At 40.0% G+C, this 20,901-nt stretch overlaps 1 protein-coding gene across 1 annotated transcript in view; it reads right to left on the bottom strand.

Moving 5' to 3' along the window:
- ATP11A (ATPase phospholipid transporting 11A) overlaps positions 1–20,901 on the bottom strand; it is a 141,351-nt gene that overhangs the window by 44,816 nt on the left and 75,634 nt on the right. Inside the window, exons 3-7 of the mRNA XM_054973826.1 lie at positions 14,026–14,115; positions 12,269–12,349; positions 10,107–10,214; positions 4,133–4,261; positions 3,191–3,294 (exon numbers count right to left, since the gene is read on the bottom strand). Coding sequence (XP_054829801.1) covers positions 3,191–3,294; positions 4,133–4,261; positions 10,107–10,214; positions 12,269–12,349; positions 14,026–14,115 — 512 coding nt within the window. The remainder of the gene's footprint in view (positions 1–3,190; positions 3,295–4,132; positions 4,262–10,106; positions 10,215–12,268; positions 12,350–14,025; positions 14,116–20,901) is intronic.

The raw sequence follows: 20,901 nt of genomic DNA, 5'->3' as shown, positions 1-20,901 counted from the left end.
TCAATAAAAACACTTCTTAGAAACATGTTTAATGCCGTATGATGACACTTTCAAATAGATATGCTCAGGATTACAGCTTAAATCAGTTTAATCTGAAGTAATGTACTATGATAAGTAAGCACACCTCAATAGTGCCTTTAAGTTTTTTATTCCGGCATAAGTTTTTGCGTGTCAGACCTCTCTTCTTCAGATACATGTGAAGTCTGACTGATAAAAGCTCATGCTGGGATAAACTTGGCTAGTCTTAAAGGTGCCACTTGATTTCTGTTTTGCTTTGCTAAAACACTAACACTGCTACCCTTCGATCTCTGACAGTATATAATACAATTCAAAATTACTGAAAAGATAAATAATAAATAAAATAAATAATGTACAACATAAATAGATGGTCTAGTTGGTGTGTATTATAATTTATTCTCCTATCTGAATACAATCAGCTTGCATGTTATCAAGTCTAAATACCAACTCAGTACCAAACTCATGAATAAATACTGGCATTGCAGTCGGCTGTTACGTGCCTCTGCTCTGGCACATTCCCAAGTTAGGATCCTAAGCCTGGTCTGACAGTACAGAATGAAAGAAAAGCCAACAGAAACTGATGACACTTTCAAATACATATGCTCAGGATTACAGCTTAAATCAGTTTAATCTGAAGTAATGTACTATGATAAGTAAGCACACCTCAATAGTGCCTTTAAGTTTTTTATTCCGGCATAAGTTTTTGCGTGTCAGACCTCTCTTCTTCAGATACATGTGAAGTCTGACTGATAAAAGCTCATGCTGGGATAAACTTGGTTAGTCTTAAAGGTGCCACTTGATTTCTGTTTTGCTTTGCTAAAACACTAACACTGCTACCCTTCGATCTCTGACAGTATATAATACAATTCAAAATTACTGAAAAGATAAATAATAAATAAAATAAATAATGTACAACATAAATAGATGGTCTAGTTGGTGTGTATTATGATTTATTCTCCTATCTGAATACAATCAGCTTGCATGTTATCAAGTCTAAATACCAACTCAGTACCAAACTCATGAATAAATACTGGCATTGCAGTCGGCTGTTACGTGCCTCTGCTCTGGCACATTCCCAAGTTAGGATCCTAAGCCTGGTCTGACAGTACAGAATGAAAGAAAAGCCAACAGAAACTGAAGCTGCTTGGCCCTGTTCCCATAACTCAAACATGGTGAAATATGCACACAACAGTTACAGTATAGTAATGGATGCAGGAGATCTTGATCAAGTGAGCTGTTTTACAAGATGTGTCTGTGCCATAAATCAAAGCCAACCTATGGTGACCCCAAAGGGTTTTCAAGGCCAACCAAATTCCAGAGAAACAGAGGTGGTTTGTCAGTGCCTGCCTCTGTGTAGCAACTAGAGATGGGCACGATAAAAAAAAAAATACCAATTAAGCCGTTCGTGGATCCGGGCCGCTGCCAAACCCAGGTCACCGATTCTAACCGATCAAGTCCCATTTCCGATACGGAATCGGGAAGGCCAAAGCGGGAGGGCGCCCCGCTGTCACACACACACACACACACACACACACACACACACACACACACAGAGGGGGGAGTTTTTAACCCTGCAACGAGCCACCTCCCCTCAGGGAGGGGACATTCCCAGGGCCGGATCTACGGTTGCCAGCGCCCAGGGCAACCATAGTCAGGCTCTTGCGCGCGTGCGTTCCTGGGTCGCCCCCCCCTGCCCATGCAGCAAGCCAGCTGTCCCGGTGCACTGCAGAGCTGGCAGCAGCGCGAGTGGCTCGGCGACTGCCAGCACCGTTCACCTGCCCTGCAAGACAAAGACAAAAGGCTTGCCTCCCGCGCTGCCTTTTGCCTTTCCCCAGGACAAGGGGTGGCTGGCTTGCCCACGTGCCCCTTGTCCTGGGGAAAGACGAACGGCGCAGGCAGCCTCCCAGCCTCCCGCGCTGCCTTTTGCCTTTCCTTTGTGCCCATGGCTTCAGAACACCCCCTTCCCCCTCCCCCCCGGGTTGCTGCTCCGTGGTTGGAAGGAAGCCTGCTAATCAAGGAAAGATGGGCTTCCATTCATGTTTCGAGGGCGATAGAAGGAGGGCAAACACAGCTCATTCCCCTGGCTCCGTTGCCCCAGGAATAAATTACTGGCGCAAGAGTGTCTGCAATTCCAAACAGAAACCGATATAGCTGATCAAGTCCTGAACAAGCAAACCCCTGACTGCTGGATCGGTTGCCGTGGACGGAACCGATTAGCTGAGTCATGATGGCGCAAACGCCAAAATCGGGGTTTTTTTGAAATCGTAATTCAGATCGTGCCCATGTCTAGTAGCAACCCTGGACTGCCTTGGAGTTCTCCCATCTATGTACTAACCAGGGCTCACCTTCTTAGTTTCCAAAATCTGATGATATAGGGCTAGGCAAAATTATCTCTTATAAGTCTCTAATGCTGAAAGGGAGGTCAACCAAACATCTTTAAATCAACCAGAACAAACAGGTTGATTTACACATACAATATCCTTAAATTAGAAATATAGCAATGTCATCATCTCTTCAAAGACTTGATTAAAAAACAAAGAATGAGCTAAATAAGTGGCAACTTGAATTTGGTCTGGCATTATAACTAACAAGGCAATTTTCAGAAATGGTCTCAATACAGCGTGAAGCAAAAACAGTTCCAAACACTAGTGGGCAGTGAGTGAGCAATTCAAACAGCTCAGGATATTGATAAACATGCTTAAATGTGTAATGCAAGAGATGCTCAGCTGAGGTATCATACCAAACAACCAAAATATCACAGCCAGAAAAAGCTAAAATTTCTTAAGCGTAATTCAGCAAATGTGTACATACTTTGAGCTGGTGCAGACATAAGCCCCGATGACTAACCAAATGTTTGTTCCAGACACTATTTAATTCTCAAATTAAAAATAGGTACACAAAACCAGTCGTTACCATTACAAGTGTTCTAGTTCTCCCATATATCATGTTGCATCAATAAGGCATAAAGATGTAGAAGAGAAGAGGAGACAGGACCCCAAACATCTAGCAATATGTGGATGCTCCTCAGTTGTTCTTCTGGCAAGAATATTTGAGACCAACAAACAAAACAGCTTCCCTGTACCCTACTGATAAAAGTCAAGTCGCCTGTAGCTTAGTTATTTCAGTAAACCCACCATAAAGAAAAATAAAATAATTTACTGCGTATTCTTACTTATACAGATCAGGCTGAGGTTGTTCACATTCAATAGTAGCATGCAACTTGTCGATATCGTGTTCATTCTGAAAAGCCTTTGTATCTTGAACTGCATAATATGTCTGGAACGGACAAGAAACATATAAGTAAACCTCATGTTCACTAGTCAAGGTACTTATACAACTAAAATGAGAGCATCAAAACAGATATTAACTTCTGTCAGGGTACAATAATAACTTTTTTACCCTGAAAAATTCTAAATAATTACTGGGGTTGTTTGTATTATCATGGAAAATTTCCATCTCTGCAAACTAAATCAAGTATCTCTGCTGTAGTAAAACTAGGGCTGCAATACTTGTCGGAAGACTTTGCAAAGCCCTCAGTTTTGAATGTATGTACAACAATTGTTTTTACAAGTGCATTCAAAATTTGAAATTACATGTTGTAACAAAACATGTTCCATTTGCCCAGCTATGTGGCAAAAATACTAAGTTCCACAAAAATGCTTCTTTGATTTATTTTTTGTTTCTTTTCAAAGTGTAACTTCAATTTAGTAACTTCAGTTTAGTAAATTCAAATTAGAAATGAGAAGTCACATTTGGATTACATTTAATCTTAAGAATAACACATACTTCCATACAGGGCTTTTTTTCTCGGAAAAGAGGTGGTGGAACTCAGTGGGTTGCCCTCGGAGAAAATGGTCACATGGCTGGTGGCTCCGCCCCCTGATCTCCAGACAGAGGGGAGTTTAGATTGCCCTCCGCACCGCTCAGCAGCACGGAGGTCAATCTAAACTCCCCTCTGTCTGGAGATCAGGGGGTGGGGCCACCAGCCATGTGACCATTTTCAAGAGGTTCCGGAACTCCGTTCCACCACGTTCCAGCTGAAAAAAAGCCCTGCTTCCATACCCAAAGTGGACCTGTATAGGGCTACAGAAACATTTAATGTCTGTGTCATTACCTTATGACTAGACTCGCCATCTAAACTTGCTGTTGTAACAAAACATGTTCCGTCTGCCCGGCTACTTGACAAAAGTATTAAATCACACGGAAATGTTTCATCTTCTTTTACCATCACAATATCTCCAACCTCAGAAAGAAGGAAGAAACTGAGTGTTAGACCAACAATTTTAAACTGTAAATCCAGCAAATACAGACATAAAAAACATAAGTATGTACACTGCGCAGTAATCAGAAACACCACTCAATACCCATACAGATGTTTACTTTCTCCAGAGAGCTGTAAGAATGAACAGTAACATGGAAATTGTAATAGTATTATTCCAAGTTACAGTTCAGCAGCCCGTTCATAGCCATTTTGACATAAATCTGACATCAAAAATCACAACACTGAAAAACCAGTGGGAGAACATTTTAATCTGTCCAGAAATTCCATCACTGACCTAAGAGTAGCAGTTCTTAAGCAGAGAAACGTCGAAGGAAAATTACAATGCGAGATTGCTGAAATTTGGAACAACGGATCTGCCAAGGCTGAATCGAGATACAAGAAATCTAGTTGTTCTTTAAGGTGCTACTGGACTTGAACCTTGCTCTTCTACTACAGACCAACACAGCTACCCACCTGAAACTGCACTAACCCCAGTAACCCCCAGGAAGGTTAATTTCAAGGAGCAGACCAACCAAGATTTATAACCAAGCAATCCTCTAGCCACAGTTGGCAGGACTATGGAGGGTAGCAGCCTGTTTTAAAAAACCAATTTCCTTTTCTCAGATTCCATTAAGTGTTAACAGAAAAATCCATGAGGAATTTGGAAGCGATGTTTAACTCTTCCTTTCAGCAGCTCAAGTCTGGTGCCTTTCCCTTTCACTTGCTAACCAGAGCTTTTCTAGACCAAGCTGAACTGAGATCTAACTCTGTTCCAGCTTTTCTCTGACTTAGTACTAGCATGACGAGAAAGCTGCCTACCCTTAAAGACAGTGAAGTGCTGCTTTATTCTAAGGCTAGAATTTCTCTCATCATCAGTTTTGAGATTTCTTTATCAACTGTTTTCTCTAAGGGCTTGTTACTTCAAAGAAATGGGGAGTTACTTTACACTTTCTAACAATTCCATGAAAGAAAGGCTGGGTTTTATTTGGGTGCAATGTCATTTGGTTTACTGGCATCCAAAACTAGAAACGACAGACCAGTTTTTCTAAAGAGATTTTTAAAAAATGTCCCCCAAAGGGGCCAGACGTTTTACAGTGCCACCCTAAGCATACTTACATCCTTGTAGAAGGTGTACATCTGTTACAGTGCCCTGTTAAGCTGGTCAGAATCCTGCTCAAGTTTACTCAGTTCCAGAAAAATGATCATAGGGGTTGCACCATTAGCATCTCAGCTACATGAAAATCGTCCTATAGTACTCTCTGAAAAAACTGCCTTCTAAGTACTGGTTTATTTTAGTGCCGCTTAAATGAGAGCAGGGTGAAAAATGTGAACGCATTTCTACAAAAATACAGTCATTTTTCATGTTGTTGAGAACTAAGAAAGAATAAGAAAAAAAATCTCTCTGGAGGAACAAGAAAGTTCATCTGGCAAGCTCTTGCTTTTCACTGACCTACTTGGCCAGCAAAACAGCATCTATAAATAAACATAAATAACATACTTGCAAAGAAATTAACATTTGAACATTCTGACTAAATATCCTTTTTCTAGACAGAATGCCTAAAAAGCATATCCATGTTCAGAGGTAGCACACTTTGAATACTAAGTACTTCTGACGGACAAAGAAAGGCCGCTGCCTTCATCATGCGCTACTGGCCTTCCTGAAAGCACCTTTCTGACTTGTGTGTGTGCGTGCACGCACGCAAGCGTACATGTGCACACATTGTAAAAAATCCTGTTTAGGAAAGCCAATGACAGTTGTATACTAAAAGTCAGCAATCTTTAAGAACCTCTTATCAGCTTTAAATCATTCCACAAGTTGGCTGTCATTACACTGTTGACTGGTTTGTGAGAAGTGGATCCTATGTAGCTTTTTTCCTGTTTGTGTATTAAGATATTGTACTGTTCCAGCAGCAAGCTGAATATATTAATCAATTATGTACTAGACTAGAATGTGTGCCTATAGTTTTAAGAGAAGTGCATCTTGGGAGTTGTAGTACCTTACCCTACAGGTTCAGCTCCTGGAGCATTCAGAGCCCGCCAAAACTTGTTAAGGCCATTTCCTCTTTTGTTCATTCACACCTCAGCAGGGAGAGGAGCAAGTCATCTCTTTTTTCCACCACATTCACTGGGTCTACAAAGCTCCACCAAGAGCCTTTATGCATGAAAGATGCACTCTCTCCTTTCATTATTTAGTAAGAACTGTGAGTAGAGATAACCTTGAATGTATGAAGAAGTTGAATAAAAACCATTTAAGTTTGACACCCGTGTGTGTGCATTGACACTTGACAACAAACGGTTGGGATTCCCTCCTCGTGTCGGAATAGGTATAATGACAGAATATGTCATACTTGCAGACCATCATCAAGAATCCTTCTAGATCCTTGCGACAAAATCTGTGATAATCACTCAGCCCTGAAAAATATACTTTAGAGAATGCAAGATATTGCTTCCACAAAAATAATCGTCCTGTGTCTTGAAGCATGATCCTGAATGTATCTATTGAAAGTAAAGTCAGTTATGGGCAATGGGCCTCCTCTCAGGTTCAGTGTGCATAGGATTGCAACACCTCAATGAACTGTTGCCTAGGTTCAAATATAGAGACTAACACCACCAAAGCACGGTGGGTTAGTATTTTAAAATATTTTTTTAGTATTGGCCTTGTGTGTTTCTCTGTTTTACAAGTCTGTCCCTAGACTAGCAGGAAAAAAAACTCTATACAAAGATTATTCTCCTTCCTACATTCAAGACCTCACAGAAGCTCTCTGTCTATACAGATTAGTGTTCAAACTACTGTAGTCCTAGACAAGAAGTCCTCTTAGAGACGTATCATAAAGCCACAAGAGTTTGACAAGACAGAGAATCATTAAGAAGAGACAGAGAGCCCTGAGTTAGATCACCTTTTCCAGGGAACAAATATAATTCTTTAGAAAGTATCAGTTCAATATCCTCAGGAGATGGAAAGGCTGCCCACAAGAGTTTATTGAGTCTTTATTGAGTCTTCTCCTGCCCCTACTCTTCTATGTCAATTACCTCATCCCCATTTGTCTTTTTAACAAATTTTAAAATCATAATTGAGAGCACAGTGGAATTTACCCAAAGAAGATTCAGCTGAAGAGTATTACATTGCACAGGAGGTTTCCTGGCACGGGTAAATACCTGAGCTCCCGGCTCGTCCTACTGGAGACGGAAGTGGTCTTTTTCAGACTACGGATTTCGGAGTACCATTAAAGAGCAGCAATTGGCAATTGCTGTCAATTATTCAGTGCATTGTTTTTGAGTTACATATTCCTTCTTGGAGGGAATTTAAGATTTAGAATGTGGGTTTGTTTCCTTACTTATCTGGCTACCTGAAGAGAAAATCTACTTGCCCTTACAACACTTCATTAGCCTCAGCTGTAGTTTTCAAGGAGAAACAGCATGTCTAAGATGACAATGTGTATGTTGCATGCAGGTAATATCGACTGGGGGCAAGGCCCTTTCCGCTACTGGATTTTTAATGACATTCAAGGCATACCTCTGTGTACTTCTTTAACAATGCAATCGTAAGCAGTGTTATACCCTTCTAAGCAAAATGACTTCAGGGTGTGACTCTGTACTGTAAAAGCCAATATGAGGACACAGGTGGTGATGACCTTCTCATAGACCATGCCTGGCTACACCATCAGGGGAGTTCTTGTTTAGTGACAGTGAATTCCTAAACTGAATTATTCCAGTCTAAGACCACTGATTTCAGTGAGCGTAGACTGGAGTAACTCTGCTCAGGATTGCTCTGAAAGGCCCAATCCAGTATTTGCTGTGCATTTACTTGCAGCCTGATTCCCTGATTCCATATGACTTCATAGTTGGGTTCAAAATGGTTTCATAATAGCCCATCTGCTATGTGAGGCTACTCTTAATAAAAAAAAAAGCTATAAAGGTAGCAAATCTGGTAAGTATCTCTAAACACGCTTCAAAAGGCAGTTGTGAAGCTACAAACACTGATCTGATTCTTGCTCAGCAATAGGCAGGAAGGAAACAAATTTTGGTATGTGTGCTAAAGGGCAGAAATTCTAATGTGTTCTAATGAAAAAATTTTTAAAGTTGAAATTCCATGGACTGGATTCCAAAATAGATTTGCCATAGAATAACTACAAATACTGCCAGCACCTTGAGTCTAGAGACATCGTGTTAAAAGGTAAAGGTGCACAAGCACTGAGTCATTACTGACCCATGGGGGGACGTCGCATCAAGACGTTTTCTTGGCAGACTTTTTACGGGGTGGTTTGCCATTGCCTTCCCCAGTCACCTACACTTTACCCCCAGGAAACTGGGTACTCATTTTACCGACCTCAGAAGGATGGAAGGCTGAGTCAACCTTGAGCTGGCTACTTGAACCCAGCTTCTGCCGGGATCGAACTCAGGTTGTGAGCAGAGCTTGGGCTGCAGTACTGCAGCTTACCACTCTGCACCATGGGGTTCCTTTAAAAGTAACCAAGAACAAAAGAGGTTGGTTTATGTATATGGGGTTCACAAGAAAGCCACAGCTTCCTTCATCAATATGATACTTTATACTGAGCAACCGCATTCTATATTTGCCTCCCATTTGCGAAGCACAGCAAACCCTCATGAAGATTATCAAAGATAATGTGTATAGAGGAGGGTTGTCAACTTCCACGTGGGGCCTGGAGTTCTCCCAGAATTACAACTGATCTCCAAACTACAGACATCAGTTCCCCTAGAGTAAATAGCAGCTTCAGAGGGCATAATTTATGGCATCACATTCCTGTTGAGTGTCCTCCCTTTTCCAAAGTCACCCTTCCCAGGTTCTGTCCCAAAATCTTCAGGAATTTCCCAACCCAGAGTAGGCAATGTTAGTATAGGGCCTTCTAGGTAGGAAGTGTGAGAGAGTATACAGTTGCTGCACATGCTAAATAATATCTTGCTGGGTTTCACTTTCTCCTCTCCAGTGACAAAGCAGAGAAGCACCCTTTTCTTCTGAGGTAGAAGCTGATAAAAATATAAAAGATATTCCTTTGGGGACATCTTATTAAATAATAGCCAACGATGGTTAAAAGGAAGTCCCCCCAACCTCGTATGCCTTAATATAGTTTGTGTTAATCTGGAAGCTGAGGATGCTGGAAATGAATTCTGCTTGCTCCATAGAAGAAAGATAGTAAGAATTTGGAACATTCCAGGATCAGGGTTGAAAGAAAAAACCTTTTGCTTTGATGGGAATGTACCACAAGATCTTGTTTTTTTTTAAAAAAAATTATTCATTAATGTGATCTGAATAATAGAAATTGCTAAACAAGTTTCTGAGAAGCTACAGTTTTATAAATATAATGAAAATATGTAAATAAAATTTTGCCTCAATATTGTTTGAAGGGAATCCCTGAACGTGCATATTATATAATGCAAGATGAAGTACATACACACTAAGAGCCAAGCAACAGGTGACAGCAGCTAAGTGTCCATCCCGTGGCCACTGATGCCATTTTAGAAGCAATTGTAGCTCTTTGGGAATTTGCAGCAAATCCTCAATCTGGATTATATGTGTGGCAGCCCCAGGAATCCTTTTCTCCTCCACCTCCACAACTTTTCATATGCTGAAACAGCAATGGGGGAGTCGTTTTGGCACCTGAAAATGCACAGTCAGGGGGAGGGACAAGAGCTCCTGGGACTGCCATACCACGTGCACAATCCAGATTGGGGACTCACAGCAATTTTTAAAGAATTAAAACTCCTTCTAAAACAGTCTATAGATCCATGGCCCATAGACACACTGACTATAGTTTGGCCTATAGAAACACTGATCAAGAAAGCCCTGTCCGGGGCACATGGCACTCACCCTCAATTTGCGGCTCTGTTTTCTAACCAGTTTGCCATGTTGAATAAAATGAACAGGACATTGGTTCATTGCATTGTCAGCTTTATGACGAAGCCAATCTTCATAGCCCTAAAAGAAACAATCAATTGAAAACACTCCAAACAAAACAAAAAGCAGCGTGTATTATTTAGGCTACTGGATTTGTACCGTATAACTGGAGAAACAAAAACATAAATTATTGGCTGGGGAGAAGGTGAAATCAGGAGCTGAAATGATGTTGAATGTTTGCTGAGTTCTTTAAAACAACAGAATAACTCCAGTTCAGATCACTTCTCAAACATTCTGTATTAAGGAGAGTTAGTGTTCACTTGTTTCTAATTGTTTCTCATTTCCATTTCTATGTCTAAAGGTGCTATCTCAACACTAGAAATATCTGGCTCACTCAGGATCATCCTGCATTTAGGATCAGTGGAACTTCAGATAAGTCACGGCAGGGCAAACTGTTATGGTGTGATTTGCAGAGCCTTCATATGAGGGTCCCAATTTGCTGAGACCTTAAGCCCAATCACGTGACTTTGCAGAACTGACCATTAGCTAAGATTATGGGCCCAAGATCTACTGCCTCTTTGTCCCATTTTATTAACACAAGCTCCAAGCTAGCTTTCAGAACTCCAACTTAATCCCCCAGCCCAATACTAATCCCTTAACACTATCTGACAGCCAGCTAAGAGCCATGTGGTCTGTATATTTTTCTATCAGTCTCATTCACTTAAGAACAACAAATTACAGAGATCAGTCTTCAATATTTAATACATTTATGAAAAGCATCAGAATTTATCAATGGAATCGAATCCTTAAATGGTAGTTTAGGGAAACCTTCTATAAATTTCTTTTAATCTCAAAATCTTGCAATGTGGAACAAGCAAAAAGAGGCTACTTAAAAGAAAAAACACAATCAAAAACTTTTGGTATTGGTTTGGTCTGGGGTAAGTGGAAAGTACACTGGCGTTTTCTACATGGAGAAAGGCCTATGTAGTTTCTCTCCATTGATTCTGTAGCCCAGTTCTTTTGTGCACCATGAACCGAAAGAACTAGGAGTTCCATTCACAGAACTCCTATCATAGAACAGATTTTTTCCTGCTTCCCATCCTACTGTTCCTGAGGATTAGGAGAACTTTAACAGTTGTGTGTGTGTGTGTGGGGGGGTGTCTCTCAGAAAAGAAGAATCGGTAGCAATCCCCACCATTCAAACCACTGATGTTAGAAGGGAAGGGGCAAAACAGGGTGGGCACAGGATTGGATTGACAATTAGGCAGATAGTGTTACAGCTGTCATGATATTTTCCGCAACATTTCCTATCCTGTGTCTTACTTATAGTGGACCACTCTAAAATTTTCCACAACTCTGGCTGCAAACCTTAAAGCATGTTCTTAGGAGTAAGCCCCACTGAATAAAATGGGTCATACTTCTGAACAGATCAGCTTAGGATAGCTTCCTTTAAAGCATAAAACATTTATATGTACAAATTATTGTAATCAAACACATTGTTTAAACATTGTCTTATTTCCACATTTACTTCCTTGTATATTTATAGTATTTTAAAAGCAGACATTGGATTTTAACAACTTGCTATAGGCAGACTGATTCAAAATGGAGCTGAGCTGTGCAGTTTACTTCAGTCTAACTGGGTTGTTGGAAGGATAAGAGTGTAAGAATGTAGGACTATGAAGAGCAGTAGGACACCTTGTAATTTACTCTCAGTCTATCCTCTCTGACATGATTGCTGAGAGGATAAAATAGAGGAGAAGGAATTATGCTCACTGCCTTGAACTCTTTGAAAGATGGGTGAGATAAATGTGTGACATAATTGCTACCCTGAATTCTGAGGAAGAAAGGCATATGCAAACATAATTAGAGATTGACAGTGCAATCCTATATATTCCAGTTTAAGTACATTGATTTCCAAGAGATTAAAATAGAGTAACTGAGCACAGGATCACACTTTTAGAAAAGGAAAACAGGTATTATAACAAAAGACCGGACAAGCCTTCAAAGAATCTAATAAATTGGTCAAATACTGCCTATTCCGGAAGAGCAAGCATTCCAGTAAGTGATTAATAAAGGAAATTATAAAAAGCGTACAAGAGTAGACCATTCTGTTAAGTGACTTATTCTGCCCCTACCTGTTTTATAGCTGTTACAGTGATGACAAAGAAAAGTGGAAGACCACTTGTCACAGGACTAGTTGGTGTGTCAATAATTAACTGCAAAACAAATAATTGTTACATAGCTTTACACAACAGCGCTTGAAAAATAAATACACTGAATTTTCAATTTAAAAAACTAGTTCAAAACTTTTTTAAGCACCAGCTTTTGACTAATCATTCTGCAGTGATTAAAACAAAACAAATCTGAATAAGAAATTATTTATTATTATTTATTTATTTTATTTGATTTATACCCCACCCTACCCAAAGATGGGCTCAGGGCAGCTAACAACATTAAAAATACATTAAAAATCACAAAAACATAAAATAAAAAATAATTTTTTAAAAAATCATTAAAATAGTCCAGGAGCAGGCTATTTAAACAAATATTCGGAGTCTGTATACGGGCATAGCAGATGGCCGACGGCAGCCCCAGAAGAAGTGGTGGTCTTAGATGGAAGAAGGAGGAAGACACCTGCCGGCACTCAGCCGAAGGCCCGGTGGAACATCTCCGTTTTACAGGCCCTGTGAAACTGTAACAGGTCCCGCAGGTCCCGGATCTCCAGTGGGAGAGTGTTCCACCAGGCCGGGGCCCGGGCAGAAAAAGGTTAAAACCTACTGAATACCAGAGCACTTCTTTATCAACTTGGGGAAAGGTTCAAAAAAGTTGATCATCTTCGCTTTCTGACCAAATGGGCATAATCCCACAGGCAGCTTTACTTCAAGGGAAATTGCGATTGTACCACATATACCCTCAACAGGGTGTTGCAGCCAATCAGTGCTCCATGAAAAACACGCTTGTCACTTTCACATTTTATGTTTTTAAATGACTTAACACAGTTTAAGCATACTCTTAAAAATGTTATGCTTAAAGTAACCCTAAAGATCTACTTAAATCACAGCAATGCAAACAGAGTTACTGTCACTAAAATAAATATCATATATGGGCTTCTGGTGTGTGGGGGGGTACTCACTGGTACTGAGTACCAGCACCTTTTAGGGGGTTCCGCGTAAGTCCTGAGGAGGGAAATTGTTAGAAATCGGTGCAACCTTATATATGAGTAATGGCACCTTTTTGTTACAGAAAAAGCACATAACTATCTGCTTCTGCTCCACAGTCAACTTCACAGGTCACTTGGAACACATATGACTAACTCATGGTCCTTTCAGTCAAGGGTTCAAGTTCTGAGACCCCTTGGTAGTAACTGTGTAGAGTATGTTTTGCATACAGAATGTCCCAGGTTTAATCCCTGGCATCTCAGGTTAAAAGATTTAGTGACAGGTATTGGGTATGGTATTTTTTCTGTTTGAAAGTCTGAAAAGCTGCAGCCAGTCATAGCAGACTATAGTGAATTATAAGGGCCAATAATTTGACTCTATATGAAGCAGCTTCGTATCTTCAGATGCTGCCTTACAATCCTTTTAAGTATTTCAGTTCAACCTTAGAAGCTTTACTTGGAAAATTAATGGAACATACTTGCTAGGAAAGGTCCTTAGCATACCAGGCTTACGTATTCAAAATACAAGATGCAGAATGTCTCTAGTTTTTAAAATTTCATTTAAAGACAACTCATAATAGAAATCTTTCCATCAAAATCTTAGATGTCTTACCAAAATTTACATACTATAAGACATTTAATTTTGAAAAGTTCTTTTCAAGACTGAACTGTAGGTTAAAAAAAAATTGACACAGATACTGTATTAAAAATGGAACAGAATGAAGTGTATCTTACCTGTACAAGAAAAATTATAAGAAAATAAAAGTTTGCTATTCTTCGGAATTGCTCAAATAAATTCTTCGGTACAAAGTTCCAAAAAGTGTACTAGAAGAAATAAAGAGAAAAGTGTTTATGATAAGCTATTTTTAAAACAAACATGATATGGTATAGTTTACTACTGATGAAAAAAAAAGGAGTTCGTCCACAGAAAATTAATCATGCCTAAATACTGGTTTATAAAGGAGTTAAACACAACTAATTTTCTTTGGATCATTACCACAGTATATAATTTTCTGCTATGAGTAAACACACACAACATATATGTAAAGTAATACAATTTGGTTAATATTGGGAGCTAGGAAGAGCTCCCAATATTAACCAACTTGTATTACAGTGCAGTCACTCCACTGGCTACCTATCAGTTACCAGGCTCAATTCAAGGTATTGGCTATCCCATTACAAAACTCTTCCCAGCCTTGATCTGATATATCTATACGGGATCACCTCTCTCGCTATGTTCTACCACAGCAGCTTTGCTCATCCGAACAGGCCTTCTGCAGGTGCCATCTTGCACATGGGCAAAATTGACAGCTCCTTGTACACATGCATTCTCTTTGGCGGGACCCACCTTACTGAACGGCCTAATTGGAAGAGGTCAGAAAAACTCTTGTTCTCCTGGCTTCCCACAAATGATACAAAGTTGAATTATTTAAGAGGTCTTTTTTACTCAGATAGGAGGGCTGTAAGAAAGTGCTCTCAGGGTAGGGTTGCTCGGTCCCTATACCCTCCTGGCAAAGGGGGAGGGGGTACCTGGTACTTACCAGGAGGATCTTCCTCACATGTGTGCAAAGTACACACACACTCCCAGTGCCAATGTGATAATCTCACTTCTGGAAGCGGTATCATCATGACGGCCGCAGAGTGCTCCCACGCTCCAAAATCAGCCCCAAGTGAAGTGTGGGAATAATCCTGTGGCCAGTGCAATGACATCACTTCCATAAGTGATCGTCATGTCTATCAGGAGTGAGCATGCCACACATGCTCTAGGGGTGCCTGCCGGTGGTGGGTGATCACCAGGCGGCCTGAAACCTCCCAACAGTTGCCAGTGACTGGCAGGCAAGTAGCAAACTGCCAGGAGATTACCCGCCACCAGTGGGCACCTGGGATCCCTATCTCAGAGGGATGTATCAGTAGAGGGACAGGGAGCATAGAATTTACTACTATATTCTAGCTGTTGCTTTGGATATGATCCTACTGAGTAGTTGTATGTTGTTTAATATATCAGTCTTAGAATTGGTTGTGCTCTGTTTCAGCATTTCTTCAACTCGGTATTGGATTTCTGCTAGTTTTAAAACTTTGCAAATTTGAATTTACATTGTTTTACATTGAATACTACATTGTTTTATTGAAATGTCCTTGAAACTGACTGTACTAACTCACCTTGTGCCTTGTGTCTCAGTGAGAAAGGCAGACTATAAATAACAAATAAACGTAAGGTAGTGTCGATAAGCAGTTTGGTAGATCAAATTCTTGGTTTGGGATGAGCAGGAGGTAGTGTTCATCTTTCTGAGAATGCCTGTGATGTTTATGTGGGAGGAATTTGGTGAGTGGAAGGAATGTATTGAGTTGCCTCGGGAGTGAGGAATGAAAAGTGCTAAGCTATTGTCACTTGCAGTGGCAGAAGAAATCCTGCAGATAAGGAATTAACACAAGTCAAGGTCCCAAAAGCAAAATAGGTGTCATTTTTTGGGGAAAACTGGGAAGAGCGTGATTTTTACCTGGCAGCTCAGATAGAAAGCTACCATTCTGGTCGGAGAGGGCTAGGAGACCATCCAAGATGGCTGCCGATTTAAGAGTGTAATCCTAAGAACGCTCTCCTTGGAGTAAGTCCCACTGAATAGATCTGAGTAGGACTCTGAGCAGACCTATTTAGGATTGCTCTCTGAAGGGGGTTCTGCCTCTCACCCTCTTCCACTGTGAGCATGACTGCCTATGGATTAGGGGGACTTTCAATAAGCCCAACCTGGACCAGGCAAGGCACCCAGCTAGCCGTCCCCTCAACAGGTCTCGCTCTATGTCATAGATGAATATGTATTTAGCTACTGCGTCTCATTAAATCCCAATGCTTAATGCTGGCCTATTCCTTCTGTTTTCAGTGCCAACAGAAGATTTTTCTATCTACTTGAAACCAGCAGCTGGATCCACAGTGCCAAAGCATCTGCCAATATCACACACATTAAAATTCCAAAAAGCTGTTATTGATATTCCATGGCAGGCTAGCTAACATTACTGACATGCTTCTAAGCAAATCAACTCTAATATGGCCTGCTAGTAACGTTTCTACTAAATGTGAAGTCAGTAACACAATCAGACAGCATATTGGACATGATTTTCTAACACATGCAGGCAATGTACAGCCAAAGTGAACCTGTTAACAGCTTTCAGATTAAACCTAAAGCCCTTTCAGACATAATGAACAGAAAATAATATTGTAGGTAAGAACTATAGATACTGGGAAATGCATTGTGAGAAAGGCACTACTATTGTTATGTTTAACTGTCCCCTGATTAGTCTGAATGGACCATCCATAGCATGATTAAAATAATCTCTCTTGAATTTTCATTAAGGTGGCCAACTCCTGGCTGAGAAATTCCTAGAAGATTTGAGGGTAGAACCTGGGGAAGGCGGGTTTGGGGGAGTGGAGGGACCGCCACAGAGTACAATGTCATAGTCCACCCTCCAAAGGAGACATTTTCTCTAGGGAAACTGATTTCTGTCATCTGAAGATAAGTTCTTATTTTGGATCTCCAGGCTCAACTTGGAGCCTTGGCAATCCTAGATCTTCATAATGTGGTGGTGAATGCTGAGTTTAGGAGAGTGCAGAATTTGTAATTAGATTTATTTATTCATTTTCTGTCTCTGCCTTTCCTGCTAAAACTCAAGACAGATTACAAAATTTAAGAAGTTCAATAAAAAGAATATATATATAACGGATGCAATAAGACTGCCTAAAGATTTACCAGAGACATTAAAATCTACAACCTTGTTTCTCTTTTAAAAAATGCCAAGCTGAACAACTCTATTTTACACATTTTTTCAGAACTATAAAAGATCTCTTTATCTCCTAAATGTACTGTTTATCTGGTGATATTTGTTGAGTTTTATTCCAATGATGCAAAAAGGTCTGAGTAGTTTTAATACTGTTTATTATTTTTGCCCTCCCTGAATATTTTAGTTAGTACTACTCTTTAAGGGCGTTTTGTGACCAAAAAGCAATAAATAGAAATAAAATAAGAAACCTAAGACATTAAAAAAGTCACCATTCAAAATTATTCTGGCAACCAAACAGAAAATAAAACCCTACAGTTTTAGGTAGGACATAATTAAGTTAAATATTAGAATGAATGTGACACTGTAAGAACAGGCAAATTACACAATGTTTCCTAATGAATTTCTCTCATGGGATTTCAGAAAACAGGGAAAGAAGAATCTTGCATGCATGATCATATATCTAATTCTCATAAGCTGCATTATTCCAATCACAATTTGTAACAATATTCTTGTTGTTAAGTCTAAGGTCTTTCCCCTATCCTTCTGCTTCTTATTTATTTTATGAACAAAATTTATATCCTATCTTTCTACTCAGCCAGGGATTCTTTATATTCCCCTACATGACAATCATTTTCATTCACAAGAATACATGAAGCTGCCTTATACTGAATCGGACCATTAGTCCATCAAGGTCAGTATTGTCTGGTCAGACTGGCTGCATGAAGCTCTGCATGTTCACAGGCTGAGATCTTTTAAATTACTTACTACCTGATCATTCTAACTACAGATGTTGGGGACTGAACTTGGGACCTTCTGCATGCAAAGCACATACTCTACCATTGAGCCACACCCACTCTCCATGTACTTTTCTTAATTTTTCCTCATATCTTTTAAATAATTATTTCAACGTTTCTTAGCAAGTTGTCTTTTGATGTTTCCCAGTATCCTGTATCATGGTGCAGTCTTTAGACATTTTGGCCTCATTTTTTCCTTCAGCTTCAGCTTCTTTTTCATTTTTCCAGAACTACCTCCTTGGTAAACCTCAACTTGCTATGCTGTTCTTCATATTTTCTCTGATCAGTTTTCATCCATGGTATTCTCCCTCTACAGGATTCCAACAATTTTCAAGACATTTATTTCCCACATTCCCCTTTTATTGACGACTTGTCTTTGGTTGCTGTGGATTTCTTTGCTGACCTGTCTTTGCTGACCATGAACTACCTGTTCTCACATGTGTGGTGCCCTATAGGTTATTAGCTTCTGGAAAGACCCTTTGTGGTTCTCCCCTCCCCAATTATGGATCACCAAGTTGAATTATACTAATATTACCACCATCCCTATACATTTTAGCGAATTTTTGTCCTACTATTTTCTGCCAAAGATTAGCTTTCAAAGCAGCGTACAGCAATTAAAAAAAAACAATTAGAGATGTTCAGGATGAGGTCTTGTGAGACCTGGGGCAAGAATGATGGAGGGAGTGGCTGGCTGTTTCCTTTCCTCCTACTTACATCCTGCTGATGACAGTTGGACCAGGAGGAAACAGAGCTCTCACTTATCTGGATTTAGTCATGGCTACTTTCCCGCCACCCCTTACTCTAGCCTCAATAATGTCAGTTGATAACTGGGAGGGGAATTCCCAGCTGGAAATACAAAGAACTCTAAGACTCTGCAATTGCTACTCTTGGTATGTGCAGCTGTATAATTTGGTTTAATTAATAGCTGTATCACACACATCTTACTGAGGAAGTGCTCAGAGTTACCAGCCTTTTCTTCCAACTGAGGAAACCCACACAGCCTCCTGTAATTTTGAGGAAACTAGGTTTGTTTTGAAATGTAAACTTTTCCCTCAGTTGCTAGATGTTCTTATGGTAGCAAGTGTAAAGGCTTTGGCTTCTCTACCATAAGGTAAGTTTTTTTGGTGAGTTAGGAACCCAAATATCACTGAAGAAGGTTTATAAAAACAAAAAACAAAGAGGATTTATTTATGTTCAGGTTATTTTTAAAGAATGGATCAGCAGTCCAGGTCTCCCAATATTCAAAGGAGAACAGGCTGAGGCACATACATTTAAGCTAGTTATGGCTACAGAGTGATTTTAATTAAAACAAGGGGACAAAGCGAAATGAACTGTGGGAGAGATGCAGTGGATCATGTTTTCCTGTCAAAAGATCTCTGAAACATCTTCTATGACTGGAGGAGATCCATGACAATTCCCTTGTTCTCTTTGAATGGTTCTTTTCCCCCACAGTGAAAATAATCTACATACTATAAATTTGTATAAAAGTCCCTTTTAGGATCTTTAAATATTAACTTTATACTCTGTGCAATGATGTATTATAGGAAAAATTCTTGCATAAAAGAATTTTCATATTCTCAGAAGTGTTCAAAATAATTCTAAATTTTCAAAATTATCAAGTATCCTTGTAAAAACAAAACAATAATACTTAGTTCATAGAAACATCAAAACATGTTCTAACATTTTTACAATGAAAGATTTTCATCCTCTCAAAATCACTGACATAAAAGAGCGAAGATATAATAATAAATATATATTTATATATTATAATATTAAAGGTGGTAACTTTTCTAAAGGGAAAAATGGAAAGAAGCATATGATGTTAACTACTGTAATATTTTGATAGGGTAGGGGAATGTTAAATAATCATTTTATAAGAGCAGATTCAGAACCATGAATATGGCTTAGAATCAGTTTGATAAAAGGGCCAATATGAATATTTTAACTCATTTATATCCTAGTTGTTGTGGATTTTCCGGGCTGTATCGCCGTGGTCTTGGCATTGTAGTTCCCGATGTTTCGCCAGCAGCTGTGACTGGCATCTTCAGAGGTATAGCATCAAAAGACAGAGATCTCTCAGTGTCATTTATATCCTGTTCCTACATCTAATAGAGACCCAAAGCAGCTTACAGCATCTCTCTCTCATCTCTCTCTCATAATAAACACCCTATGAGGTAGGTTAGGCTGAAGAGAGTGACTGGGCCAAGATCACTACACTATGTGCTTCAATCAGCCACCCAAATCCAGTACAAAAATCCCTTAAGCTCATACTCTTCTTTCTGTTTTGTTGTCTTGCCCACTGCTGAAATTTAGACAGCAAGCTGTCTGGGTCTATTTGTTGTCCCATTGTCTCATGTTCATCTGGAAAGCACCCTATACATTGATGGTGATGCATTCCGGGGGCAAAATGCAGTGCTGCAAGGGCAGAATTATTCTCCTAGCTACAAAAAGCACCACTAAATACCTGCTGCTTTAAAGGAGAAAAGGCAGCAACAGGATAGCATCAGAACAATCTTTTCAGCCAAGAAAAACATGGTGCTTTGGTGGCTGGAGAAGATGGCAGAGGTGCAATTTGCCATTCATCTGTTCATTTGTTAGTAATTATTAATCCATCACTGCAGGTAAGCAGCCCAATGGCAAATTATTCCTCTGGTCTCATAACCCAGTAGCCTCCAACCTTCAGATAGTTTACAAATCCATACAGAGTCCGTTTCTTTTGCTGGCCTTTGGAAAGGTCTGCTGCTAGCATGCATGAGTAGGAAGCGAGACCACCTCCTTTCCTCCCAGAGCAGCCAAAAGGGCAAGGCCACTCAGTGACAGAAAGCATTTCTCCGTGGCTCTGATCCTTTTACTTGCTTTCATTTTCATTAATGTGCACCTCCTGGTAACTGGCATCCATTTGCTGCCCACCAGTCTCTTGATCTACCTCCCCACCCCTCAGTCCTGGCCTTGACGCCAGTGAGGCTGTTATCTGACTGTATTGTCACATGACTGATATCCCATGACAGCAGCTCAGTGGGTCCCCATGCTATCACCTGGGGTTTAA

This window comes from Eublepharis macularius, chromosome 3, assembly GCF_028583425.1.
Source record: "Eublepharis macularius isolate TG4126 chromosome 3, MPM_Emac_v1.0, whole genome shotgun sequence".
Taxonomy (NCBI): domain Eukaryota; kingdom Metazoa; phylum Chordata; class Lepidosauria; order Squamata; family Eublepharidae; genus Eublepharis; species Eublepharis macularius.
This window is presented reverse-complemented; position numbering and strand designations above follow the sequence as displayed.